The sequence below is a fragment of the Netta rufina genome (genome assembly GCF_964035555.1).
Source record: "Netta rufina genome assembly, chromosome: 1".
Taxonomy (NCBI): Eukaryota; Metazoa; Chordata; class Aves; order Anseriformes; family Anatidae; genus Netta; species Netta rufina.
The window spans coordinates 36,212,754-36,239,010 of NC_140123.1; the positions used below are offsets into that span (position 1 = coordinate 36,212,754).

Sequence of the window (26,257 nt, forward strand, 5' to 3'; positions counted from 1 at the left end):
GTGTTCATTTCATCACTTCTAGTTGTTGCCTTTAATGCTGAATAGCTGTTAACAAGTTATTTTTACAGAAAATTTCAATTCACATGACAAGTATTTTTTCCCCCTCATTTTCCTTCCTCTTCCTTTCTTCGCCCTGGAATTCTATTTTTCCTCTCTGAAGTGGTTGTTACTCATTTAATAATAACTCACATGCACACTTGTCTTGGCAGTACTTATGTCTTCCAGTAACAAAAAATTACAGTTCAAATGTCTGCTAAATTTGTCTGTACAATTCCATTTCTGTGTCACAACGTTAAATACTGCTTACTTTTCTACTGCTGATTTATCAGTTAGGGTCTAAAATTACGCTTATATGAAGCATATTAATAATTAAAATATTTTTTTTCTTTATAGAACCAAAATTACAATTTCAGCCACCACATCAAATACAGCCCAAAGTTATGACTACAGAACAGAATGGCATCAGAGAAAATCATTCAAGACATATTCCTCGCAATGATATGAGACAGCCAAGGAATGAGAAGCCCCCTCGTTTTCAAAGAGATTTTCAAAATTCAAGGCAGGCTTTGGAAAGTGGGGGGTTACCCAGAAACAGAGGTCCTGAAAGGCATAGCTCTATAGAGCATTGGACAGATGAAAAAATTAAAAGTGACAGACATTATCCTAGAAATGATAGGCCAAAGGATATGGGTTATCCCATAGCCGCTCACCAGAGTGATAATTCTTTTAAAAAAAGGGATAACAACATGCAGAACAGAATAGGAAAAGGGGTGTCCTTCACAGAACTCAAGGAGAACTCTGCTGCTCAAGATACTATGGACAACAATAACCAGAAACGTGGGAAAAGGGAAAACCAAATACACAATTCTGAAAACTTTTGTGATAGGAAGGCACGAACAATAAATAACGAAACCTTTATGGTAAAAAATGAGCAACATTTTGGTGTAAACAACGATTACCAAAACCCTGGTAGAACTGATAATTTTAATGCTGTACCAAATGGAGATACGGAACATCATCAGAAAGGAAGACGTGTAGGTCCTATCAAATCATCAGGACCCACTACGATTCCATCTTATGATGATAAAATTTTGTATTACAACACTGGACCCAAAAGGAGATCGGGGCCTATCAAACCAGAGAAAATAATGGAACCATCGATTCACATGGAGTATGGAAAAAGCTGGAGACCTGGGGATGAATGTTTCGCTCTTTATTGGGAAGACAACAAGGTATGCCTTTACAAAATAACAACTATTTCAAGTTGTATCTTCAATGTTTTCTTAGATGCTGGAGGGGAGACTTCTCACACCAGCACAAAGACATGGGGTTTTGTTCATAGCTGTGTATTGTGCTTTGTGGCTAGCTTCCTGTTCCGTTCTTTGTTGTTGTTGGTTTTTTTTATTTTAATGAGATATATGGCTTGCATTCATTTCCCAAAAGTGCTTAAATTAAGTCGTCTCCAAGGTGACTGTTTCTGTCACATGTGGCGACTGAGCTTGTAATTAAAACATTTCATCCAAGTGCCTAAAATTTGAAGGAATGAACATGGATCTAGCAGCCCATGTTATTTTCCAAGGAACAAAAACCAAGATGCTCTGCTATCCAGAACAGTCTGTAATAGTAGACGGATGGTAGACTTCTTGTAGAATAAGTCGGTGTGCAGCCCTCACTACTGCAAGGGAAACCCATTCTGCAGGAACAGGACTGTTAAGAAACAACAACAACAAAAATGTTTCTTTTGTTTCAGTCATTGCAGAAAGAAGACAGCAGAAGGATTGCTTTTTATTATCACCAGTAGACCAAAGAATTTAGCTGCATAATTTGTGGAACAAATTAATTATATTGCATGAGAGTTCTGTTTTACTAATTTTTAAAAGCTTAAATACTTCCTCTTCAGCTGTTTTTCCAGTTAATGAGCTTTCTTTTGTGGCAAAAGGCTTGCCTTTCATCATCTTTCCTTTTAATTCTTTTTTTTGTTTTTTTTTTTTTTTAATTCTTTAAAGAAAAGTTTTTTTTTTTTTTTATTTCTATCAAATAAGAATGTATATCTTGGGTGGATGAACTATTTTGAAATATAATAATATATTAAGATTTTTTTTCCTGTTTTGAGAAGTACTTTGTATTGCTGATAGATGAGTACTGAAATTCTGGAAACTTGCAAAATAAGTAGGTGCGAAACTGTTGCCTGAAAAGTATTCAGTGCATTAGAGTATTTTTTTGATGGGTATAATAAAAGCTGCTGCTTGCATCTAGGACAGTTTTTGAACTAGTGTGATAAAATACAGTACTGAGTTTAACCATCTTAGGAGATAATGATTTCTTTGTGTTCAGTAAGTTATAAAGTGATTGAATATCTTCATATATTTATATAAATCAGTTTCCAGATGTCACAAAAATGAAATAGTGTGCTGAAAAATGAAGACTTTTCGAAGGAGCAATTTTATCATATTTTAGTATGTGCTAAAATAGGTATCAGTATGTATAGTGTATATATATAAGTAGGTGCCTATCAGGCATTTAAAAAAAAAAAAAAGAAAAGTCTTACAGTAGCACTTCACGTATACAACAGCATTTTTATTAATGATTAATTTGACCTTTAAAAAAAGTCTTATAAATGTTCAGTCTAATGTCATAAGCAGCACATGTTTTCAATGAATAATCTAAATACACAGCCCCTGTCCTTGCAGTCATGGGCCATGCAGAAGTTTAATATATAAGTATCTGGTACAAATATTACTCAAAACTTAATGCTGACCCAGGTGGGGAGTAGAGGAGAAATTGAAAATGAAAAGGCTGTTTTCACGCTATTTATTACCTTTGAAAATTTCTCTTTTAAGTTCTACCGGGCAGAAATTGAAGCTCTCCATTCTTCTGGGACAACTGCAGTTGTTAAGTTCTGTGATTATGGAAATTACGAAGAGGTGCTTCTCAGCAACATCAGGCCTGTTCATGCAGACACATGGGTATGTGATAACAAATCGTATACAAAGATATAAACTGCATAGTCTGTACAAAATATGTAACCCTGCACAAATGAATGCCTACTTATGCAAAGAGTGCTAATTGCACGTGTAGAAAAATAGTTGAGGCAAGTACACAAACAAATTCTCAACTCTTAGTTATCTATATGAATCTACTATCTGATCAATGTTATCACGTAGTATTCTTTGTGTATAATAAATTTAAGTTGTATTGTTTTAAAATGACTATATTTTAACTGACGTGTCAGCTAACCAATTTTATGCATATTTTCTCTCTAAAAGTTGTGCTTCCTCTATTAAACAAAGATTATTATTATTATTGTTTCATTTCAAGTACATTGTATTTTCTTCTGTAAAGGTTAGAAAACAGTCTTTTTAAAAGGTTTTTACTATGTGTGAATGTATGGCTAAAATTACACATCTGTACAAGTTTATTTTGTATTGTGATTCTATTTGCTTCAATGATTTCTTTGCTGAATATTATGGTGGAGGTGTATGCCTTCAATCTGTTCTATAAGGTTTAGAAGGTATTAGCCTTATGGAAGTTGAATTTCAAAAGGCTTTATTTGTGAATGATGTGGAAATAGAGGTACATCCTGGTTTTAAAAAAAAAAAAAAAAAAAAAAAAGGAGTGTATAGTTATTTGCTGTTTACTGTTACAAAAAGCTGCACAGAAAGTATTTGTATTTTGTGCATTGAATCCTTGATGATGAGCTGAGAGTGCCTGTTTTCACTCTTACCTCTGGTTATATAGCCATGTTAGTACTGCTGCAGAGGCTGAACAATCAACTACCGTCTTCTGCCAGTGGTCTTTTAACTTGTGTCGTTGCCTGTAGCTCTCAGATGCCCATATGGCCTCTGAGATGGCCTTTTTCTACTTAAAAGGTATCTGAAGCTCTTCCCAGCTTATGCATTTGCTGTCTCTATGGAAATGAATGTTTTTATTTCTTTATATCCCACTAGTTGAGTTACAATCATACAGCACTTCCTACTATATGACTGTACATATTTTGACCCTGTTTCTGGGTTGTTAGTAAGCTTATGGTTGTGCACACAGAACGGTTGAGGTTGGAAGGGACCTCTGTAGGTCATCTGGTCCAAGCCCCCTGCTCAAGCAGGTTGCCCAGGACTGTGCCCATGTGTCCTTTAAATATTTCTAAGGATGGAGACTCTACAACCTTTCTGGGGCAACCTGTGCCAGCATTCAGACATGCACAGTAAAGACTTGTTGCCTGATGTTCAGAGGGAACCTCCTGTGTGCCAGTTTGTCATGGTTGCCTCTTGTCCTGGCACTGGGCACCACTGAAAAGAGCCCAGCTCAGTCCTCTTTCCAGCCTCCGTTCAGGTGTGTGTGTATATATACATACATATATACATACATACATACATACATATATATATATATATATAGAGAGAGAGAGAGAGACGAGCTTCCCCCTTGAGTGTTTTCTTCTCCAGGCTGAACAGTCCCAGCTCTTTCAGCCTTTCCTTACAGGAGAGATGCCCCAGTCCCTTCAGCACCTCAGTGGCCCTGAGCTGGACTCTGCAGTACATTCAGGTCTCTCTTGTACTGAGGAGCCCAGAACTGGACATAACATTCCAGATACGGGCTCACCAGTGTAAAATTGATGGAAGGATCACCTCCCTTGACTTGCTGGTGATACCTTGCTTAATGCAACCCTGGATACTTGTTAGCCTTTTTTCGTCCTACTTGATGATAATCTTAAGGAATAGTTTTTATTTTACTTTAACCCTCTGAAAATTAGCTCTCTGTCTGAGAACGTGGCCTGGTGTTAGGACTAAGTAGAACTAATAGTGGAGTGCCAACTTGAAGCAGTGGTCCTTCTTTCTGTTTCTGCTGATAACTAACTACCTGTTCTTCCAGGTCCCTCTCCTCCCATATTTTATCATCAGTCATGTAGCCACAGGATGAGTTGAATCAGACGGAGTGCTTTTTCCCCAGCTTTGTTTTATTTCAGAGTTTGTTAAAGCTGACACAAGATGGTGGGAGAATGTATGGAGAGAGGATTCTGCAACTGAAATAGCATGGTCTTAATGTAATGCTGCATCGTGTTCTAGTTAGAGGCTTCCTCGGTTGTTGCCGGGAAGAAATAAAGCCTTTTAGTTCATCAGAAATAAAAGGTACCATTCTCAAGGGGCTTTTAATCTCAAGGGAGATTAGATGAAAAGCTTAAATTCAAACAACTAAATTTAGGTCATTGAAGTTATGCAACATAAATGCCAACCAACATCCTCACTGTAAACAAAAGTTTTGTGGTTTCTTTCTGGCATCTTTTTGCTAAAAGTTCCTTGCAGCTGTAGGATTTTTCTAGGAGAAAGTTATTTAGCATTTTGCTTTTTCACTTTTCTGTGTTCAGATGCTAGCTCTAGTTCTCATTCTGCACTTGCAGTTTTTAGTTACCAGTTGGCGTTGAGCTCTGAAACTCAGGGTTGTCTTTTAAGCTGAACACTGTTGGTTAATTTTCCATGTCTCAGTGTTCATGTAAGTCTAGATAGCATGCACAAATGCAAAATGAGGTTCTTGTGTTCCTGAATACTTAATTCTTTGTCATAAGATTTAAGTAACTTTAACGTTTCCTGTTTACAAGAGAACAAAACAGATTTTAAACTGAATTCAGTAATTATTCTTCTTTGATCAACATTACCAGCAATAATGACCTTATTCTGATTTTTTCCCCTCCCATTTAAGAGGCATTATGCTGAGTTCTGTTTCAGTACTTCCAGGTAACTTTGAGAGGGCTAAGTCCTTCTTAGCCATGTGTACTGAAGCCTTGTTACTAACATAGAAATATAATGCATGTGAGTACTAATGTCCTAATTTTCAGAGTGGCTTTTTTTTGAAAGAGTTGTTAAAGAAAAGCTGTAGTGGGTTGACTTAAAGGCATGAGTTTAGACTTTGTGTGAGATGATTCTTTGCTGCTTCTCCCAGCATACTTTTTGGTACTCAAATATAGAATTTAATTTTTGACCATCAAAAATAGTGTTGAAAGTTTATCAATGGGATAAGAGGAAAAAAACCAGCAACGCTCAACGAGTCACTTGAAAGAATCACCAAAATATCACAACTCCCCTTTTTTGTGACATGACATATTATTTAAGCAATAAACCTGAGCTTCTGGTTTACTACTGGCAACATTTATCAAAAATAGGAAATTAATGAAAATTCTTTACATTTTTGTAAACTGGGGAACTGACTTCACCTGTAGCTGGTTAACATTCTACTCTCCACTCATATTGACTCTATAATACGAAACTGGACTGCATCAGTACAAAGTTTGTTTCTGTTTTCCCCTCCTTGAATGTAGATCCTGTTTGCCTGACATTGTCAGTATAACACTCAACTTTCCGCTTTAATGGAAAAAGTGTTGTTAGGTGATCTTAAGACTCTTAGATAATTGAATGTATACTGTCCATGACACAAGTTTGCCCTGACCCCTTGCAACTTTTCAGTCCCTCTGAGTGTGCTGCTATTTATCTTTCTGACTGCTGGAAGTATAGAAGATAAAGCTTTATTTCACATAAGGTAAATCAAAAAGTGGGGATTTTTTTCAATAATCACGTTCAATAGCCATATTGATGATTGTATATGAGAACACTAAAACTGTTTTTTCTTAGTGCTTGCAAAATATGTCTAAGGAATGCAATTCATAGTATTTTTAGTAATAAAATTACATTTGGATTGCACTGTTTTTCAGTATCTTGTGTGTAACGCTACAGTACTGTAACCTATTTCCCTCAATGTAGCAAGGGTCACTTAATGAAAATATCATAATCTCAACAAAAATATCACCAGAAAACATTGTAGAAATATGAACCGCTTGCTTTTTCTTGTAAAAGATGTAAGATTATACCAACAACTGAAAAGCATGAAACATTAAGGGCCTTTCTGACTTAATTAATAGTCTGTTCTGTGGAAACAAATAAATAAAGTCAAGATAATACTTTAAACCTTAAGTCTTAATTTTATTCTCTTAATACGTAGGATTTTTTCCTTAGTAAGTAAAGTATATAGCCTAAGTACTAATCTTGTGACACTTTTTCCCCAAACCAAGTCCTTGCTTTCCCTTTCACATTCTGTATTTCCTTAATGATTTGATAGGCCTCGTACCTCCATTTGCACTGATTATACTTTTTTTGTTGTTGTTGTTTTCTATTGTTGTATGAAGGAAATAAAGATTGTAGTTTTTCCTCCTATGTATGTTATGGCCTTATTCTGGTTCTTCTCAAAACAAGCTAGAGTTGAATTCATAGGAGCCTTTTCTTTATAGCACTTCACTTCAAAATGTTAAAGTGCAGTCTGTAGTTCAGCTTAGTTTCTTCTTCCTGTATTTTGCACTGTATTTCTGCTTAAAGAGATGGAGCAAAAAATATTATCAAGGTATGTAAAATCCTAGTTTTTCTGTAATTTGTTTTCTGTGGAGTCCAAAAAACCACTTTTCAGCTCATCTGTTTTAAGGCCCTCCAGTGAGGAAAGTGTTGAAAGAAAACAGTCTTGAACTATGGGTAATTCATGCTGGCAGACATTTTGTTTTACTTTGTTTTGGTTTATCTTGTCCTGTTTTGTTTTATTTGTTGTGAGCTCAAATTTGGTAATGTTGTGTCTTGTACCTCACAGAGCTTTAAATATTTCTAACAGTGCTGAATTCTCTTAAATCTTAAATTTAAAATTCTTAAAAAGAAAAAAAAAAATCTAAATCTTAATTTTTAATTCAAAACCTTCTTATACCCATCACCTATTTCAGGTAAGTAAAGAAGTGAGCTTATATGAGCATTATGAAGGTGTTGGACCACCCACCCTCCAGACACTAAATGGTAAAAAGTTAATGGTAGCTGTGCCCTTAGCTGGAAGTGACTTTTGCTGGCAGCTGTTGCCTATCTGTTTTATGAAGACTTTGAATCTAGTGTTGTTCATGACCATTGCAGTGTCATGAATAACAACTGACTGGAAGTATTGGCTGCTGTCTGTTATGGCAGCTCTGGCTCTTTGGCTTGGATGGTCTTAAAATCACACCATGATCTTTACTGTGTTTTGTGTCAGGCAGGAAGTCTTTCTATTTAAGTACTTAAGTAGGTGCAGTAGGTAAATGTGTCTTGGTTGGATCTCTTACCTTGCTTCTATCCTCATTGTCTATAGTAGAAACCAGACTCTTCAAATAGAACTGTACAGTCTACTTAACCAAATCTAACATCACCATAGAAAAACTGTCCATAAATAGTTGCATCTAAACAACTCTGTATTTATAGTTGTTTGGCTTCCGTGCTGTAAGAAAGTGTCTAGAACCATTTTATAGTTCCTAATTACTTGTAGAAGTAACGTAAGTAAATGAAGACTGTTTTTGAGGATTTGGGACTATTCTTTGTTCTGAGTGGTGAAACATACTTACCAAATCATTTTAATCTAAAAAGTTACTACTTTAGTTTCCACAAAGGGTTATCTTGCCCCTTTACTAAAGCATTTTTAGATTTAGGCTGCTATTTTGTAGTGATGGGTCTCATTTTCCATATATATAATATATGGTGATTTCAGTTGCCTTTGTCCTCTGAGGATGAAACATTACTTAGTCAATCTTCTTTAAAAAAATCTTTTTTTATTTTTTTACTTATTGGGAATATTGCCTTAAATTCGGAGAGAAGCATTGTGGAAAGCACTTACTGTAATAAATCAATCACATTTTTCTTTCTTTTCTTTCTTGGGACTTCAGTTTCATGTATCTGCTGAATTCAGACAGGTGATTACAGCTGAAGTTAACTGTTCCTCTGAAAGTTACTGGCCCTTGGCTGAAATGTAATAATTGACACTTAGAGGAAGCACATTTTAGTTTTTAACAAACTAAAAGCAGGCAAATTTCAGTTGAGAGGAAGTGATTTACGCTAAGTGGTCATAAAACAACGGCTTTCAATTTTTTGTCTGTATCATTAGGCAAATGCTTATCAGGCATTGCAGAATATCTCTTAGTCACCCACTCGAGCATTTAATATTCATTATGACCTATCCTTGCGAGTTGCCAGCTGTGCAAATCAGATTAAAGATGCAATCTTTTTGGAGTTTGTTGTTACTATAAACATTTGTGATAATTTAAATAGGATGCTTTAAGCATCACGCTGTTCTGCTGTTTTTTCCTTTTGTTACTGAATGTGGCTTCATACAATGATGATTACTTGGAGATCACAGGACATGGGCTCCTTAGTTTGTTTGTTTTGAGTGAGTTCCTCACTAAATACCTTCCTTGAAAGTGACTTGTGTTTTGGTGTGGGATAGCATGGCTTAACTTGTTTTAAGTATTGTTCGATCCTGTGATTAAAAACTTGTGATTAAAAACCATGTGATTAAAAACTTTCTTATTTCAAGACTTTCTCGGTATGGGATTTGTTGAGGTTGAACACAAGTTCTTCCTATTTAAGCACCGTTCTGCATCTTGAAGTGTGTTCAAGAGGTTGGATGTGTAAAAATGTCTGGACTGGACTTGTCACCTGTTTCTCTTCTGATTTTCCTGCTTCGTTCACGTTTCAGGGTACCGAGTTTGTCCTCCTTCATTACTTAATACACAGGATTTAAATTAAGGATGAAACCGGAGAAATTGGCATAGTATTCCCAACTGATTGTTCTCTAGGGAAGAGAGACACGGTACCAAAGGCTTGGTATTGCAGAAGAGAAGCTATGACAACCCTAATTAGTAGTGGAGTATGTGCATATCATTCTACATCATATTCCCTCATACTGTGTACAGCACATGTTGAATTGAAGCATTATGTGTGCACTGGCTTCGTTGGACAGACATGGCTAATGTCCAAGACTTTTTTTCTCTTCTTGTTTGACTTGTAAGCATTACCCATAACAATATCTGTAAACAAGAACTCTTCCATAATGTAACAACACATCGAGTGTGAAAGCAGTTATTTGCAGAAAAGTGATTGTTTTCTCTGCATAATTTTAAAAAGAATATGGAATTACTGCTCTGCTTTCTGTTTTTGTTGGTTTATTCTGGTAGGGTAAGCTTTTGTAAGGCTTGTAACGACGGCAGGGACTCTAGTGGTACTTTCTTTTCTTCATATTAATAGTGTCATTTGCAAGCTTCTTTCACTCGGAAGAGAGACATTTTAAATATTAATAAACGAGCATATTACCTGAGCTGGATGTTATTGTTCATGTTGTTGGAGAATGGCAACAGTTAATCAGATTTTCTTGAAATGTCTCTGAGGAGCATAAACAGATGAGGAAATGGTTTTGTCTGACAACTTTCCTAAGGAAAAAAAAAAGTGTTCTCAGAACTTGGTTGGTATATCTAAATTTTCAAAGTTCTAGAGAAGTAATATTTGCTTAAACTTCACACAAAGTGTGTTAATGTTTTTGCTAAATTAGTCAAGTTGTCTTTTTGTAAATATAAAACTATTTTTGCATATGTGTGTGTATATATATATGTATTTCCCTCTTTTTTTTTATTATTTTTTTTAAAGGCTGAGTCAGAAGGAGATAGAAGTCATTTTAGTCTTATTCCTTTAGATGCTAGCTTCAGTTTAAGTTACGTGTATTTATGTATGTATTAGTAGTGCAAATGTAGCTTTCTCCTTTCTGTGTTTGAGGCAATTTTCTCTCTTTCTGTGTTTGTCCGTAGTTTGAGCATGAGAAAGGCTTACCTTGTTTTTTCATTGATCCTCTTATGTGGTAACTGTAGTTGGGGGATTTTTAAAGGAAACTCAAAGCAAACGAGGCGTAGGAGTCTTGAAGTCATGATAAGAAGACTAATGGTTCAGAGAATGAAGCTTTTATAATTTAATTACAAAATTTGTAATTTTGTAATACCTTTCTCAACTCCGTGCCTTCCTTATTGTTCTAATATTTCCATTCTTTCAGGTCTAAAAAAAATAGACTAAAAAGAAATGTGTAAAAATGACTTGCTTTTTCAGCCTGATACCTTATAAAACTGGATGTAGAATTCTGCTGAATTTAATTTCTATTTGATACAGAAAGCTTTCCTTAAAAATATATAATTTAATTTTAAAAATGTGTAATTTAAAAGTTACAGGAATGAAGAATTCATCATGTATCTTGGTAAGTGGTTACAGTCACTCGTAATCTTTACTATTTCAAATTAATTCATGGTTTCTAGTTTACCTAATGTAACTTTTTTGGCCATCAGAGTTCAGCTGTTAGATTTGAGAGCCTTATGTCAAAGCCTTTCCTCTAGACTGTGATCAGGACAGCCTTTAACTTTTTCAACAAACTGAATGGAAGGAGCTCTTCAAGTCTTCTACTACAAAGCTACTGCTTTTGTACTACTACAGTTGTTAGCTATAAAACAATGTAAAGAATTGCTGTTTTGAATCCTCATTGAGAAGCATATACTTAAATTTTGATACTTGAACTGGATTATGACATTGCAGGTACAGAGCTATCATCTTTCCTAATAGTAGCACTAGAGAGAAGGCCTTTATTATTATATTGTGGTTTGCTTTTTTTTTTTTTTTTTTTTTTTTAATGAATAATTTCTAACATCTAAGGGGTGTAGACTTCCAACATTTATACTACATAATCCTTGAAATACTTAGCATGCTCCATGAAAATTGTTTTTAAATTAATACGTGGAAGAATACAGAGGTAGTTTTCCTGAACATATTTCTTCCTGAACATTTCTTCCAGAAATGTTGCTACGTTTGGAAATACGTACTTAGCAGTAATGCAACCAGTGCTTGTTATCTGTAGCATCTGCTGAAAATGGAAGAGGTTCGCATAAAAGGTCACGGAAGCTCACTGATCTCCTGGTCAGGTTTTGTTACTGTTTTCGTGCCCCAACAGAAAAGCATAGATAATCTCTCATACTGCCATTTAGCATTTTCTTCCTAAATTTTGCTGGCAGAAAATTACATACCAAAATAGGTTTAGCAGTACAGCAAATGCTTCGTTTTCCCTCCAGAAGTATGTGGTTTTACTTAATTAAAAAGAATGCACTTAGTGCAAGGAAACTGAATGCTGAAAGTCTATGCAGGTACTCTTTTTGGTAGTATGTTTAGGTCTATTTCTGTGTAACCAGAATAAACAAGACCTTTCTGGAGCTCATCTTTCAACTTGATGTTCTGAAAAACTGGATGTATAATTTATTTAAAAAAAAAAAAAAAAAAAAAGGAAAGGAAAGGAGGAGGGAAGGGCTAGGGATTATATGTAGGAGAAGTGGGGGAAATGGATACTTGATTTGCTGTTGTAGTCCCAAAATTAGCATAGTTACTTCTTATAGTAACATAACTCCTTAAAGTAGTTACTCTGATTTCATGTTTGTTTGTTTTGTTTTGTTTTTGTTTTTAAACACTTCCAGTTTGTCAGTTTGTTTGTTTTTTTTTTCTGAATTGCTAAAAAATTTGATGTCTGCTGTGTGAATGTTCTTTCTATAGTAGAATTCACTTCAGTGCTTTTCCTTTAGAAACTATTAAAAATAAGAATTCATAGTTATATGTTGATACTGCTCGATGTGAAAGAGCTATTACTAATTGAAGTTAGTATTTCAATTTTGCTTTTAGGGTATGTTGTGAATGGCTTAAATATGTATTTCTGAAGAACTTTTAAGATTCATTAATGTTTTGTTTACTGAGAACATAATGCCAGCCTGCAGAAAAGAATGTTTGCATCATAAGCCCAAACTTCACAACAAGCTACAGATTTATTTTTATATGCCATAGGGAATGAAGGCAAGTTTGAATAACCTGCATGATACCCTTAAAGGGAACAGATAAGCTAGGGAATTATCTGTAGGATAATCATGCCCCGGGTTTACTCAATCCTAGCTTTATGGAAATGTAATGGGAATGTAGTCTGCTTAGAAACTAAATGAGTGCTTTGTCTTCAGAGTTGAAGAAAAGCAATGAAGTACCAAGAAGTTCTGATGTCTGAGTCCAAGTTAACTGTTGCATTGCGGTTAGCAGTCTCAGATCCAAGTATGTAAATCCTCCTCCTTGTCCATCCATCTATTTTGCATTTCTTTTTTTTTTTTTTTTTTCTGAAGAATCTACAATTTTTGTTCAGCATTTGGTTATCACATGTTTTTGTCTTACTCAAAACTCGGGATGTACGTTGTCCTGCCAGAATCTATTGAAAATCAGCTCTGTTTAACACTCAGCTGGAATCTGACTTGAATTTGACTATTCCCACACTAGGAAAACTCTTAACTGGATTTGTTGTGTAAAAGGTTTTATACAGAGCTTGAAAGTAGAATGTAGTGTTTTACTTGTGTAATAAGTCAAAATCTCACATAATTTGAGAAACAGAGGAGAGAAAGATGGCCCTAGTTAAAGTAGGTTAAATGTGTACGTAAATGGGCAGGAATTATTTTGGCTGTATATGGAATGACATCAAACAATTATTGTAAAATTACAGTTCAAATGGGGAAGAGGATTTTATTAAACAATACAGTATCATACTACACTTCAATTTTATTCCTTTAAGGAAAATCAAAGCTGTTGTAGTATTTTGTAGTAAATCTCTCAGTAATTTCTGTAATACATTTAACATTGCTATTTCTGTTACCACTGTCTTACAGTGATCTGTCATCTGTACTAGTTACCTAACACATGTAATGTCCCATATGCAGCTAGGTGTTTATGGTTGTTGAGCTGGATGCTTAAGGGCTCATGACTTTCAATGCAAGAAGGGTTTGTATACTCTATATATGCTTTACAGTTGTGTATCCTGCATGTCCTTTACAGGCAGAAAGTAATGCCACTGTAACGCTGCAGATGCTAAGAAACAGCTTTGAAGCCCTGTGTAGGGCTTCAACAAGCCCTTAAGAAAGGGCTTGTTGAAAGAAACAGCTTGAGAAAGAAGCAGCTTTGAAGCCCTAGTCCCTACTGCTGATGAAGTTGCACTTCATTATCAGAAGTGGCCAAAGTCAAATTTCCTGGGGCATGTACTAATAGAAAAAAATATATAGATAGATTCAATGAACAGATTAATTTAATTACAGATTCCTACCAATTCCGAATAAGTCTTTGGCTTAAAAAAAATATATATATCTATTTATACCGGAAGGCCAAACATACCCAATATACGTGATCCTTCCATTTTGTTACCATTTTTCTGTTTTTGCTGCTGTTTTTAGTATAATGCTACTGTTTCCATACATTACAATAGGTCTTGGCTAGTCTACTGATCAAATATCCTGCAGTTCACCAGCTCTGTGGTTCTATCCACAAGTCAATACAGTAGCAGTGCTTTCTTCATGGGAGAGAGGAAAAATGTGGAAAAGCACATCAGCAAATACTTTGGTTTAGGATTTTTGTTTTATGCTTATTTGAATAATTTAAAGAGTCTTTTCCTGTGTGTTCTGCAGGGTTTTTTCTCCTTAAGCTTTTTTTGTGAATATTCTAGATACCAGATTCAGAAAAGCTTTCTCATCCAAAACTAAAGAAAAAGAGCTTGCTTTAGCTCTTTCTTCATCAATTCCGCAAAATATATTTGGATGTCTATCTATATATATGTATGGAGAAAGATAGTGATACAGACAGTGGGGAAGGATGAAAGTATATTTAGCTTACGTGTTGTTGCTCTGGTTTTGTGAGTTTGGAAATGTGTGTTGCCTTTCATGTGTCTTGTGATTGTTTTCCACATTCATTCTTGATTCAAGAATGAAAAAGTATCAGATTTCATATTGTTATCATTAGCTTTGCCTTCCTCTCAATTTATTTTCGCAGATGCTATATAAAGGTACCTGTTTTAGTAAGAGTTAATGGTTTTGGTCTTAAGGATAATTTAAAATTAATTAGAAATCTGGACAACATGTTTTGACTTCTAAATTTGCTTGCAATCCATTGCAATTCCTTTAAATTTAAAAATCATAATATTGTTCAATTTTTAAGAAATCAGAGCAGCTTATTTTTGCTAAGAGAAGTAAAATCCTGAAACATAGAACCAATTGATTCTGTATGATGAAAATGGTTGTGTTAGAAGGATATGAATTACAGTGGGGGCTAATTTAAGAATGCTAAATTATCCAGGGAGGAGCTAAATAAAAATAATAACTGTGCAACTTCTCATTAATATTCTAAATTGAAAGGTTAATTTAAAAAATCTTTGTCATGTAATTACTACAGACAACATTTTAAAGATATATTATTTGATTTAAATACATCTGTATCCTTACAATTAGTTACGTGTAGTTTCAGTCATCAGTAGTACACTACTGTAATGTCTTATACCATGTGTGAAAGCATACTAAAAGTATGTTTTTCCAGAAATGTGATGCTACCCTGGCTCATTTAAAGGCACTTTAATAGGTCTAACTGCGTATTGAGCATCTGACATTCATGAGGGTTATTGCTATGCAGGTCTGGCAGCGTAACCTTGAATCCCAATTGTCCTTCTTATTCATAATTTAACTGAGAAATCAGTGTGGTTATAGGCTCAGTCTAATATAGATATGTTGCTATGAAAAAGAATTGTGAACATCTGCAGGCTGACAAAGATTATCCCTCTCAAAGATTACTTTGCAAAAGGAAGTGTTATTTTAAGTAATAAGCATAACTTGCAAAGAAAATTGATTATGAGCAAATATGTTGGATTATTCTGTAATAGACACTTCAAAAATGCGCTTGTCACAAATTCAGTACTTGGTTAAGATCCTTGAAAATGTACATTAGTGGTAATTTCCTTTATTTGTACTTTTCACACCTCACTAGATAGCAATTTTTGGAATTGTCCTACCCCTGTTCTAAGAAGATATAACTTCAGGTGTTTATTAAATGACAATTTTATTTATTTATTTATTTATTTATTTTTCAAAATTCTGATTTCATTCTTAGTTCTGGAATTCAAAGAATCCATTTAAATATTTGGATAGAACCTTATTAAAAGTTTATGGGAATACTATAGGCACTTCAAACAATGCCTTTTCTTCCAAATATCAGATATGTAATAAATTGCAATTTTAAAGATTAAATTTAGCTTTTTGTAGGAAATTTGTGAATTTTTCATTATTGTTCTAGTGTGACTTTTTTGTTTGTTTGTTTAATCTGTCTGGAAAACCCTACAGTCTATTTTTGATTGATTTGGAACTGCAAATTCAATACTTAAAATACTCAAGGAGATCAACACTCTATGATTAGGCAAAAGAAACAAGTTTTTAAGAAACGGATTTAACTAACAAAGCAAGAGATCACTTAGTGTATTAACAGCAGGAGAAAGCTGTCACCAGCAAAGTGAGCAGTGCAGAGAAGCATAAAATCTGGGCCATGAAATGGGAGTTGAAATGCAGATGAAAGAGTAGTTAATTTTTCAAGTAAACTAACACTGTTCTACTGAATCCAGCAAGTTTTCCGTGCTCTGACTATGTGGATGAAGTTAAAATCACAGCTTAAACTGAAACAGTGGTTTGACATTACTGAAAGAGAACATGTTGTATGCTTTCTTTGGCTTCTGTCTCTTCTTTCTCTTGTGATTCTTGGCCTCGTGCTGCTCCTTCATTCATCCTTGCACAGGCTTTGCTGCTCATCTGTAGTATCCCACAGAGAGCTATACACCGATTTGTTGTTGGAAGGTTTCTCCATGGATTAACAGATTGAAATGCTTTAGCAGAAGGGCCCAGTGAACAGAACAGAGTTTTCTGTTGGTAAGCAGGAATAGATGGAGGAAACATGTTTGTAGGTAGCACACTGATGGAGCTGCTCAGCTGTTACTTGTAACAGCAATCCTAAATATACACGGGCAGAGCATGCAGCAGTCAAAGCCTGTGACTTCTGTCATGCTCTTTGCCATCATCCATATATTCATTGTTTTCAAGAGTTATGCAAGCTGTAATAAAACTTAAAACATGACTGCTCTGGTTATGATTTTCCAAGCCTAAGTGCAGATTTGCTATATTTGCATCACTATAAATTCATCTTTCTCAAAAATGTTCAGAACAAGTTGTTCAAGCACTGAACTCTTATTAAAATAGGCAGAATGTTCAGTGCCAAAGGATTTTTTGGATCTGACTTGGAATAAGTATTCACTTCATATATATGTTTCTAAACTGTTATTTTTAATGTATGGAAGTTTGCAATGGAAATTCATTGAGAAAACTTTTATGAAATGCAAGCTTACTTTGTTCTAAGAGTGTTATTTAAAAAGTAAATTAGCTGTTAAAAATATTTTAAATATTGGATTTATAGCGTCATTCTGCGTCTGTGAAATCCATTGTAGTGTATGTAAAAGCATGCAGCTAGTCATTTAGCTTGACTGAACTTGCTGATTCACTAAGCTCAGCTGATAAGGTATGGTGGTGGTACAAGCTCTTCGGAATACCTGGGTCCAACGTAAAAGCACTGAGCATGCTATTCCTGTTTTATACTTACTGAGTTCTTATCTGTCTTACGAGAGGGAGTTAGAATAGCAATAGTAACAGTAAATTCTTAGGGCAAAACTTTGAATGAATACTGCAATTCCCAATGACTTAGGCTTCCTTGTGCACTATCTTATTTGAAATCCCTAAAAATTGCTGAAATCCACCACTCATGTCATTTTTATCAGTTGCTGCAGTGACTTTTCTGCATCTAATTGTTTGCTCTATAAACCTTTATTTGCTTTTTCCTATGAATCTGCCGGTTTCCAGTATTTTTGCTATTGAGTTTAGTGACAGGTCAGGGTACATAACCCTAGGTAGCCATTGTGCAAGTACTAGAAAACTCTGTCTCTGATCCTAAAACATTAGACAAACAATGTAAGCTGAAGGATGGAGATAATCAAACACAAGTTTTTGGATAAAGCCAGTAGTATAAAACATGTACTGGTAATTGGAGAATGAAAATACTCTGACAAAAAGAGAATGACAGCATCAGAGGTTTGTGGCCATCTCTGCTTTATAAAATGTAATGCAGATATTACATTACATTATAAAGAGGTAGGAAATTGTGTAATTCATAATGAGTCACAAGCAACTGATAAATTGAATGTGAACAGCTAAGGCTAGAAAAATAGAGTTGATAACTAGATGTGTGACTTAAGTGACTACAGATTTGTAACAGAAGATATGTAGATGGCTGAAATTGCTAGGTAGGAGAACAGAAGCAACATGGAAGTAAACATTAGTGATCTTTAAGTTTTGCCTAGGTTGGATGCTATTCCAGCATAGGGAAGACAGTTTTGAGCATGGGTTAGAGAGATTTCACATTAAATTGAGATAAAGGACGTAGACCCAGAAAAAAAAAAAAAAAAGCAAGATGGAAATAAACTAAAATGGCAATCAAAAGAGATAAAACATCAGTGGTGGATGAGGGTCAGTGAACGAGAAATGGTGGAAGAGAAGAGATGCAATTACTTGTAAAACAAGAAGCAATATTTAATGAAGTTACGGTTTGGCCAAATGTTATTTTTGTGAATTTTAGATCCAGTTGGGTTCAAATGAATAGGTAAAACTCAAGAAACATCAAATTATCTTCTGATATGAAGATGCCAGACTTCAAAGAGATTCAGTAACTTTGTGGAGAGCAACAGTACATAGGAAGGAAGGAATGATAGAAAGGCGTTCTGTTGCTAGCTCGTGTGATTTGCTGCAATGCTTGTTTTCATTTTATGCAGAGTCTCAACAAAGTGAATGTGATTTCATACATTGCTTTTGCCCTTCTTAATGAAGATACGTGAATTGGAATGCATTTGAAGCTTTTCATACTGCACTGAAATAGACATGTTTAAGACAAATTCTAGTTTTAATTTGATATCACTGAGTTCAGCGGATCAACAACATTGTCTCTGAAATTTGATGAAGATTTGCTGATGTAGAAATTTACTCTTCTATACTTACCCTCAGAAAGAGGCTGTTTGTTACAGGTGAGGCACTATGCACTAAACTATTTAATTTCTGATCTTTTTGAGCTAAGACTAACAAGGTTACAAAGGAACAACTTATGTCTGGTTCGCTGCAGTCTCTTGAAAATACCAGTATGCATTGCTAATTTTTTGGTTCATGTGTAGCTGTCAATTAGTCTTCCAGTTCTGGAGAACCCAGATATAAGCAGTTGATGGTTTACAATTTTACTCTTGAAGAGTAAGCTCTTTTATTTTAGATTGAAGCTTTTGGAAAGAATCTTAAGAAAACTTGCAATTGCTGTTTGCTTTGGGCAAATAATACGAAAACTATTCTCAACTATTGAAGCTTCTTGAGTGTACTGAAGGAGCTAGAGGTATTGACATTGCTTCAGGCACCTAGTTTACCTTTTAAAATGTTGATGCGAGTATTGTTTGCCTTGTCAGTGATGGGAGATTGCTTCATATACTCAGGGTTTGTACTAGGGCTAACTATTGCAAAACGTGTGGATTTTTTGGTTAGACCTCTGCTTTCGTATTTCCTTTGGATAAGTAGTGTCTCTGAACCTCTTCGTGTGAGGGAACAGTGCTGCATGCACTAGAAGAGGTACACTGAGAGAAGTAAGTTTTATTGTGGAGTTCCATCGTTCTCAGCCTTTGGCTACAGTGAAACTAAAAGATTTAAGTCAATTATACACTATTTGATTATGCTGAAATTCTCTTTTCTTCTACAGTTATTGCAGACTCTCCCTAGTAGGGCCTAATCTGTTCTGGAAATATAGCTGTGACCACAGATAAGCCCTTTAAATAGCGGACCTTATCACAAAGAATATTGTTGTGTGAACCTCTCAGTTTCAAAATGCACGTTTATCAACATTTTAGCTGATTCAGAATGATGTGCTGTTTCTCGAGTAAGATTTCATTTTTCACAAAAGAAAGAAACCTAGGCTGTAGATGTTTTTTTTTTTTTTTTTCTAGCCTCTTGTAATTAAATATTTTACTGCTCTGATTTGCTTGTTCTTCGTTATGTGCATGTTACACTCTATGACAGTTCCTAAGTGTTGATATTGTTGCAGAATTTATAATCAATCATTAAATATTCTTAGTTTGTGTTTCTGTACATTCTTTTATTGTGAATAAAAGGAAATTAAGAGTTGTATGCTCAGTACTTTTCCCAGAAATGGATTTCTTGCACCATGTTCTAGAGGGAACCTGGTATCTGCTAGAAGCTGGTTTTAAGAAATCAAAAAAAAAAAAAAAAAGTAATTACGACTGAGAAACCATTTGACAGTCATACTCCTGCTCAATAACATTTTGTTCTACTTTCAGTGTATAATTTTGTTTTTGCATTTCTCTTTGTTATAAATTGTGATTCTCTTAAAAGTCTTCTTCACTCTGTACCACCTTCAAATACTGCATCAGAGGAATCATTTTCCTTTCAGTATCTCTTGGCTAAAGTAAAAAATGTGGCTGTTGTAGTCTTCCTTTGCAACGTGTTCTCCAGTCTCTTAATTATTTCTATTGTTTTTGAACTCCCTTGTAATTTGTCGGTATCTTTCTGGCATTGAGATAACCAGGAGTGAATGCAATATTGCAAACATGTAATTACCTCTTGTCTCATTATTCAGAGGTTATTTTTATTGCTGCATGTAGCAAATTCATGTCTAAATTGCTGTCCAGTATACTTGTAGGCTTTTTGATTATTACTGCATCACAGATTTGTATCTGCTCTTTCAGATCTGTGTTTCTAGAATGCATATTGCCTGATTTTTGTTCCGTGTATTTCCATTCCCTAATTATTTTGTTTCATTTCACACACATTTCTAAACTCCTGAAAGCTGATATTTCTCTTGCTCTGGCAGGTTACTGATGTTGTTTTGCTTCTTGAGTTTGTTGCCTGTATAACTCCTGGAGAATAATTTTGTTTTATTATGTATGCTGTTTTTCTGCAAATATTTAAAACTTCTGTGGCTGCCTTGAAGACTGGGTTTTGAGTTTATTCACTTTGTTTTTGTTAGCTTTCTTAGGTTTATAAAAAGGGACTATTCGCTCCCTTTATTAAGTGGTCATCCATACAGAAGCAGCAGTTTCTATGCATGTATGCATTGTATGCATTCGTTCATATGTGTGTGTATATATGTATATGCCTACTCATGTATAATGCATTTAACTACTCTTCTATTTAAAACAATGCTGTTTGCCTGCAGGAGGATGAAGAAGAAACATATGAGCAAACTCTAGAATTCCGCAGAGGAGGTGATGGTCAGCCAAGGCGGTCCACACGACCTACTCAACAATTTTATCAACCCCCAAGAGCTAGAAACTGATTAATAAGAATTAAAAGGTAAATATATGCTAATGACATTTTATTTATGGATTTTAATTTCATGAAAGGTAGATCTGAATTTTTGTATACTTAAGTGTTCGTCAGTCTCTGAAGTTTGTGAGAGAACTTTCTACAACTTTGCTAGTAGTTGGTTTGTATAACAGCCCTTGGCACTGGGTGGTAGACCGCGAGTGTTCTTGAACAAATAAGTTACTGTAATTACCATTATACAAGCAAATACAGAACTTAATTACTAGAAAAACTCTTTTCCTCATTAAAAGATAAAACAAAAAACTAACCAAATTAAATATGCTGTACTGCATTCATTTAACTTCTGGATTTTCTAATACCTTAATTCTCAAGAGTTCATTAACTCTGTTCTGAATAAATCATTGCAAAGATGCATGTTATTTGGTTTACGTCTTCAGTGTCTTTGTTGTTTGCATCTGATTTTTTAGGTACTAGCTGGTTCATTTTTTATAAGATTTTTTTTTTTTTTTTAGTTTCTTTCATTTCTCCATTCCTTCACTTCCAACTAGGTGCTGCTGATCTCTGCAGCTTTTGATATTTCTGACATGCAATAATATGAGACTTTGCATTTTGATCATACGCTCACCTAACTTTTTCATTTGAGGGATTACTGCCAATATAAGGAAAAAAAATATTCCTGATTCTTGTCAAGGTGATAATTATTCTGATTTTTGTACATATCCTTAAATTTTCTTTTTTAATAAATGTATCAGTCACTATTAATAAATGTGTCGTGAGATAATTATAAAGTGTGCAGAAATTATTCAGGTGCATGCACTGAGCTGCGTTCTAAACTAGTTCCCTCAGCTCAGGGAGGTGTCAGTGTGATCAGCCTAATGAAATGTGCTCAGTGTAGAGGGCAGTCAAAACCTTTTTTGTCATTGTTTTTGTCTTCAGGTAATAATTTTTATGTTTTCAAATTGCACAGCAGATCTGGAAAACAGTGTTTGGCTTAGCTCCGATTGGGAGAGAGGGAAAAACAGATATCCAGAGAGAATAATAGTAACTCCTCAAGAAGAGTGAATAAATGGTTGACAAGTAGGGAACAACTTCTATAAGGCACAGGTTGCTCTGTGTGGGTTTTCTTGCACCTTGCTTTGAAAATTCCAGTAGGATCCTGATTAAAACTGACAGCAGATTAAGGATCAAAATCTACCAACTGTAAAAACAGCAACAACAAAAAAAGTTTTGGTCTTCCACCCCATTCAAATGCTATTGTTTTCTGTCAGACATCTCCAAATAACGGGGTTTGATTCAGATGGTAAATACTGTTGGTTAAGTGATAAACATTTGTTAACAAGTAGCAGCTGTCATAAAGCTAAATAAAAATTTTCAGCAACTACTTATTTTGCTTTAGAAAGTACATCTGTTATTGACAGTACTTCAAAATATATTCTTTTTTTTTTAATCCTAATTTAAAACAGTCTTCCTCAGGTGATTAAATAAGGCATTTTATCTGTCTTCTCTTCGCCCAGGACAGTTTCCTTCAGCCTCTACTCAAGATACAGTTAGCACCAATGTGTCATCCCAAACTGAGCTTATTAGCCCAATGCAGTGTGCAATCACTGGCAGCTTAAACTTTGCTCAAGTTTTGACTAATATTGTAAGCCTTACTTTATTGGAATATTGCGCGCTTCATCTTCTGCAAATATAAAGGAGTTGTATGTACCTTAAATAATCACTGTAAACAGCAATTCATTGTGGAAAAAATGCAATTTACTTCTTGATTGAAATTTCATTCCATCTGAATCAAAATACTAAATGCAGTTTTCCTAGGCTGAAGTAACTGAATTGTCTTCCATTTTAACTAAGCGGAAGCTATCTCTAAATGGGTAACAGTTATTCAATTAGACTATTTGTGTATTTTATATTAAAATGATTTCATATATCTAGCTATTTTAATTATCTTCCATATCAGACAAAAGTTTGTATTTAGGAAATTTCCAGTATTAAGCTCAATTGCAATTCAACATGAAATAATATAACAGCTAGGGGATGTTAACACCAAAAAGAAGTTGACAACATGAAATTAAATACATTGGTCTTAGATTCTTGATGCTAGGATCACTCAGAAGAAGAAAATGGAGAGGCAAGACATGCTTTCTGTATAAGGGTTGGGTGGTGGCAGGGGAGGGGGTCTCTACGTAAGCTTAGTTAGCTCCTATACTAGTTCTAGTCAAGGCAAACCTTAATTTTACAAAGGATCTGTAATGTGTTGTTTTTCCACCCCCACCTTCTGCCACAGTGCTGTAGTGAATATGTGAACAACTGAATATCCCATTACCTTCTCTTAGTGAGGCATTTGGGGGTATCACTGAATAGCATCAAACAGTGGCAATTCTTCCTCAGTTTAAGAATGCATCAGTCTTTTTGGTGGTAAAAATATTGTAATGTTATATTTAAAAGCTTTTTTCTGTGTGATACAGAGTAGCTTTCACCTGCTAGGTTTGATTCCTGAAGTTTATGTAGAGTCCAGTATAGCTGATGTCATTTGCCTTGTTAGATAAGTAAGGTGGTGTGAGGAAATGTTCATCCTGACACTGTGGTGATTATATTTATCAGATGTGTCTTACAGTTCCCCATAGTACATCTCATGCTGCTATAGATTTTATACTAAGTTGAACTTAGAAATGTATTTATTACATGTGACCTAATGAGGTGGTTGAAGACAGCTGAACTGGAGAGAAACCAGTAATTAAAATCTATTAAACTTTACCAAAAGTAAGTGGAGGATGTAGTCAGTTCCTCTCTGATTGTAAGTGTAGGCAGAAAATCGAACATAGTCCTTTTCTAATTTGTTTTCAGCTTACCTAGACTTGTATGACAGTGTTATGATATGTGAAAGCTCAAGAATATTGAATGTCAGTTTCTGGAAGTGGATTTCTATGTGGTTTCTTCCTTTTTATTCCCAAGAGCTTCTGAGAACATGGTATCTATCTATCTATATATATATTATTTCAAGTTTTCAATAACCTGTTAGATGACATGATTTATCAGGGGAAGTTTTTAAGGAATTTAGTGAGAAATAATCTTACCAGAGCTTTCCACTGAAGGATGTTTTACCAGATTGTTGACCTGCTGCTTGAAAGAAGAGGGTTTATATCCCTTGTACCTCTCTATCATGTAAAAATGATTTTTCCTGAAAAGAGATGAAAAGCTCTTGTTGATGACTATATTATAAATCATCTGTTGCAAATTGTCATATTGCAATATTTAACATTTAAAAATGCCAAGGTGCCCTGTCTTCAAAACCAAATAAGGCTGTTCTAAAAACAAGGTCTGATGGCCGTGTTTATATTGAGTATGATAGGGACATATCAAAGATGAACCATGAGGTTCATACAGTAATTAATGTCATCCTATACCCCAAAACTGCATACGTACCTGCACAGGGTTGCGCCACTTGACAGGAAGGGCTTATTAGCACTGGTACAACAACGCAGAAATAAAACTGCACTGCTTCCTGGATTAGTTTTCAGCATACTTGTTTAGGTGAAGTTGCCCTTGCAAATCTGGAATTAGTATTGACACATACTAAATTCCTGAGTTTTTTTTTTTTTTAATTATTACTATTTTTAATATAATTTGTGTCCTTCTGAAAAGCTCACTGTGCTGTTCTGTACTTCAGGTATAAAGAAAAATTGCTGCAGACTTGCGGGAAGTCCTGACTTAGTGATTACTATGAAGGCAGAGCAACAGAGTAATCATGTTAAGGTCAATACCTCACTGTAGATGCAATTGCCCTAGAAATGGTTTATTAATATCCAGCAGTGTGAGGTAGAGGACACTAACTCAGAATTTTGTCAGAGCACTGCATCAGAGACCCTTTGAACTCAGTCTAGGTTGTTTCGGGTCAAACTAGTCAAATACTAGTTTTAACAGGTCTGTAAGTTAAGATATTCCCTCTAGAGAATAAAGATACAAGAATTAGAGTCTAACAGCAATAAAAATATGTCCTGACTTTATATTTGCTGGGTAGAATGTCATGGTAGTATGAAAAAGAAGGGGAACAGTAATCAGAAATGTGTTTTTTGAAGGGTCAAGGCTTTTGGAGGAGCTTGAAAGAACCTAAGACTGCGAACCTATAAGTACTTGGTCATTATCTGTTTCTTGGTCTTCTTTTGTGCAGTGACAGGATTAATCTACACCTTTTCAAACTTACTATGAAATTTGTATTAAAGTCCTTACCAATGGAGAAATTGAATTTTTGTAAGAAGTCATTGCCAGAAAGTGTTCTTCTCTTGTATTATAGCGATCATGTATGTACTGCATTGAAGTGCAATCTTCTGACTTATTCTTCTAAATACATATCTCTGTAAGTACAGAAAAGCAGATGTATACTCTTTTGGAGGAGAAAAAAAAAGTAGTAGCAGTAAAGTGTACGTTGCACAAAGAGCAGCGTTTTTGTACTTATTGCTTGTGTTTTTTTTTTCTTTCCCCTCTTCAGCAATCTTCTCCTGGTGAGGGGAAATTCACTGGCAGCTCCAACTTGCTGAAGACTTCTAAAAGAACTTCTGACTTTTTCCAGGCAACATGGTGGGACAAAGAAAGCTGGTGTGAGCAGAAAGAATTTGGACCTGATACCACAGGAGACTTTTTTAAAGTTCTTAGTTATGTGAAGCTGAATACTTTTTACATATGAAAGAAGCAGATTGTCATTGCTGCCATCAATAAAACCACAGTGCACTATTCTGTTCTTTGCCTTGTATTCTTTTTACTGAGCCTCCATTGTTAGTAAACGTAATACTACTGTATTATGTTTTTTACTCATTTTGAATTTATTTTGGTTCTAATCCTGTTTCTAGTAAAGTAGAAGTAAAATTCCTATTTCCTCAAAAGCAGACAGGAATTTAGATTTTGCCTTGAGTTTAGATTTTAGGCTAGCATTAGTGAAACGCTAACATTTTTCAGCTAATTATTGTACAGTGAAATTCTGAATATGTTTTGTTTTCTATGTTTGTTTTTTTTCAAATTTGCTAAAGGCCAAAATTAACGAGTTTGCCTTTTATGTTTTTTTTTGAGGTGTAACTACAAGTTTGAAAGGGAGAAACTCAATGCTCTCAAAAAACATTTCCTAAATAATTTTAGGCAAATATTTTCTTTTTAGGAATATTTATATTATGGGGATAGAAACAA

The 26,257-nt window shown here is 34.8% G+C and overlaps 1 protein-coding gene across 1 annotated transcript in view; it reads left to right on the plus strand.

Annotated features, from left to right (window-relative positions):
• TDRD3 (tudor domain containing 3) overlaps positions 1-25,810 on the plus strand; it is a 104,166-nt gene extending 78,356 nt beyond the window's left edge. The window contains exons 11-14 of the mRNA XM_084294136.1: positions 394-1,232; positions 2,841-2,966; positions 20,973-21,109; positions 25,569-25,810. Coding sequence (XP_084150262.1) covers positions 394-1,232; positions 2,841-2,966; positions 20,973-21,092 — 1,085 coding nt within the window. The 3' untranslated portion in view covers positions 21,093-21,109; positions 25,569-25,810. The remainder of the gene's footprint in view (positions 1-393; positions 1,233-2,840; positions 2,967-20,972; positions 21,110-25,568) is intronic.
• The last annotated feature ends 447 nt before the right edge of the window (positions 25,811-26,257 follow it).